At 52.5% G+C, this 3295-nt stretch overlaps 1 protein-coding gene across 1 annotated transcript in view; it reads right to left on the reverse strand.

The window, feature by feature from the left end:
* Positions 1-656, reverse strand: part of LOC102435717 (pancreatic lipase-related protein 2-like) — a 19785-nt gene extending 19129 nt beyond the window's left edge. Inside the window, exon 1 of the mRNA XM_023753335.1 lies at positions 605-656. Coding sequence (XP_023609103.1) covers positions 605-653 — 49 coding nt within the window. The 5' untranslated portion in view covers positions 654-656. The remainder of the gene's footprint in view (positions 1-604) is intronic.
* Between the last annotated feature and the right edge of the window lie 2639 nt (positions 657-3295).

Raw genomic sequence — 3295 nt, forward strand, 5'->3', positions numbered from 1 at the left:
CCCGAGGAGCAGCCAGACCGGGTGCGCTCTGCTCTCTGGAGTCAGGTCCTGCTGCATGGCAAGATGGAAGGGAGGCCCAGAGTGGGCTGGGCGAGGGGAGGAGGAAAGGAGGACTCCTGGTGCAGAAGGCAGCCCAGCGGAAGGGAGGCCAGAGGAAAGGCTCAGATTGGAGCTGGAGAGAGACAGAGGTGGCAACAGCAAGAGGAGTGATGGGGAGGGAGGTACAGTTCTCCGCAGGACACATCCATGTAGCTTAGGCTTCAGACACGCACTTGTCTACACCAGGGACTGAGGGTTTTAAAGGACTGTGGAGAGCACCCTCCCTCAACACCGCTGCCCAACAGCCTACCACTAGGGTCACCCCATCACAGCCAGTTGCTGGAGGAAAAGGGCAGATGGGTCCCCAGGGTCATCTGTGTCCAAGATGTTGCCCTGTGTTTGCTACAGCATCAACACTCTGCAAAAGGTGGCAATTGTTGTTTTTGAAATAATGATAACGCTGTTCATTATGATGATAATGATGATGAGCCCTCTATCTGCCCCACCCAGAGGCCAGCCCAGGCACAGTCCCTTCCTCCCCACGGGGATAGGACAGCACCCTCACCTCTGACGGTGGCCAGCAGGAGGAGGCCGACGATCCAGGAGGGCAGCATCTACATGGATGAAAACACAGACAGTGGGGACCATCGCCCAACCCAGACAGGCCAGGGGGCCTCGAGCCCAGGGAAGCCCGGTGCCTGGATCCCATCAGGCTGTCCCTCTAGGCGGGACCCTGAGGCTGAAGCCTCCCACTCAGGGAGAGGGCAGCACCTCTGTGGAACCCGGATGCAGGATCCTCTCAGCACAGTGGCTGCTCCCTCTGGGCCATGTCCCTCTGGCTGCCCAATCCTGCCAAGCGCCCTGCCCGGACAGAGCCATGACTTACTGTGAGACACCTGTGCTCCACTCAGCTTCTGGGTAGCTGTGGGCTTTTATAACCAGGCTTTGCCCTTTGGACCCTTTAGAGGAAAGGACCGGAAGATGGATAAGTGTCCTTTGCACCGAGATTATCTTAAACACATACAGTCAGCTGAGCGGGGAGCAGAGGTATTTAAAGTGAGATCAGAGGGGAAAAAACAGACTTTGGGGACAGATGTTACATTGGAAATCAGTGAGCTGAACAGAGGACACCTTAATCAGTAAGTCAAATTAGGAGTCTTTATTACACCAGCGGTCTCAGATGTGTTATCTCCAGAGTCTGAGCAAACTAATATGGAGGAAGCTTTCCCTTTCCCAGTTCCTTTTTCTCCTAAATATGGGGTTTCTGGACCTTTTGCCGGCTTTACAAAGAGCCCTATGTAGTGGGAGATATTTTGCAGGAAGCTTGTAGCCTTGAGCACAGTACCATTTAGATAACTCAAACACACCTGGCATGGCAGTAACCAGGAATGGCAGCAGAGCGGCTTGCAAGGCCAGGTAATTGAGCTTCTTTTCCCTATTATTTGAGCAAGGGTGTTTACAGAACCAAGAATAGCAGAGTTAATTCATAGAACAAAGGACCATCTATGTTTAGTGGACAATTTCAAATAGCAGTTTTTGCAACATGGAGGTTACGGGAGCGAGATGGAGTGCCTATGCTTCACAGGAAAGGACCCCATTAATCTGAATCTATAGGTTCAGCTGCCAAAAGATTGTGTTTCTGAGGTGAGAACAGGGAACACCAAGCCTCGTGTTCAGAATCCCTTCGTAACAGGAGCCCAAGCCCGTCTTGGTGCCTGTAGGTGTTGGCAGGAATGGGGTCTGCAGGTTTGCTGTTCCCGGGAGGCACCTGGGTATGCGGACACGTGTCTCCTCTTCTCCGGGGTTGGGCTGGGTGGAGAGCCGACTCCAAAGGACCTGGTCAGAGAACAAAAGCAAAGGCAGCCCTTCGTTGAGCAAGAAAGAGTGAAACAAACACTGTTTAAAGAGATAGCTTTGTTTGGAAACCATATAGTCTATTTCCAAAGAATTTCTGAGCTGCGTGGACTGTATTTTGACAAGGAGATAAGGTGGAGGTGACCTGGCCTTTCTCTTCTAGGATCGAGGATCAAGTCCGCAACCCGGGCATGTGCCCTGACATGGAATTGAATTGTGACCTCCTGGTTCATAGGTCGATGCTCAGCCACTGAGACATACCGGCGGGCAGAGTTTCTCTCTCTTGCTCACTGAATTCCAGGCACTCTGGCCTGGAAACTTTTTGAAAGTGCCCACTCCGGGGTCTTTGCATATTCTGTTTCCTCTTCCCAAAACATACCATCCCCACTCACTTCTGACCTAAGTCAAAGTGTCCCCTGTCCTACAAGAAGCCTTCCTCACTGCCCAGAGTGGGACCAGGTCTTCCTTTATAATCTAATCATGTTCCCATTTACCTTCCATGGAACATATCTCAGCTGGCAATCGTATTTCAGTGCCTGTTTGTTTAGACCTTGCCTTGGTGGGAGGGTCGTTGTGTGGATGGTCATTTCTGTGTGGCCAGAGCCTAGCACAGCTCCTGGCAGGTACCTTGATCACTCTTGGATCAGGCATTGCTGGAGGAAAGGATGGGACCTTGGAAGCTAATGACTCATGGGCTGGTGAGCTGGGTAACTTCTAGATCTCTCCTGCCTCCCCCTGCTGCCCTGTGGCCAAGAGGATTCTTCTATGGCCTCCATTGGCCTTGCCCTTGGCCCTCTGGTTGGGTTCAGCCAATGGGAGGCTTCTCAGAGAGGTCAGAGGGGGGGAGGAAGGGTTAGAGTATTTCTACCCAGGCTCCCTCCCATATGTGCTGGGTTTGAGCAACGTTGCACTTCTGTCCTGAGAACTGCAGCTCCTCTCAAGCAGCTCCCTCCCATGGCCCCAGCTCCTTCCATGTTCTTATGACAGCTCCCTCCCTCCCTCCGGGCTTCAGGCCACCAGGATGTCAGAGCTTCCAGCTGCTGCTGAGCCCTGTCCCTTTGATACACCCTTTGAGTGGGCCATCTCTTTGCCTCTGGGGTCCCTCACAGGTGCAGCTGGACACTGGATCATGTTCCCATTGGCTCACCCCAATGCGGGAGGATGTGGGTCAGAGGCCTGGGGTCCATCTGTGGGGATTAGTTAGGCTCTGGGCACCTTCCTTTCCTCACTCCATAATGAGGATATCGGTCCTTATCGGGGAAGGGTTCAGAATTGTGTAGTTCTTGAGTTTCTAGTTTTGCAGCCCGCACTACACTGTGTGGCCAGATTATTATGCCCACCCCATCAGTACAACGAAGTGAATTAGTTCTACAAATAATAATAAAACCTTGAGAGTATTTGC

Source organism: Myotis lucifugus, unplaced genomic scaffold (assembly GCF_000147115.1).
Source record: "Myotis lucifugus unplaced genomic scaffold, Myoluc2.0 scaffold_44, whole genome shotgun sequence".
Classification (NCBI taxonomy): Eukaryota; Metazoa; Chordata; class Mammalia; order Chiroptera; family Vespertilionidae; genus Myotis; species Myotis lucifugus.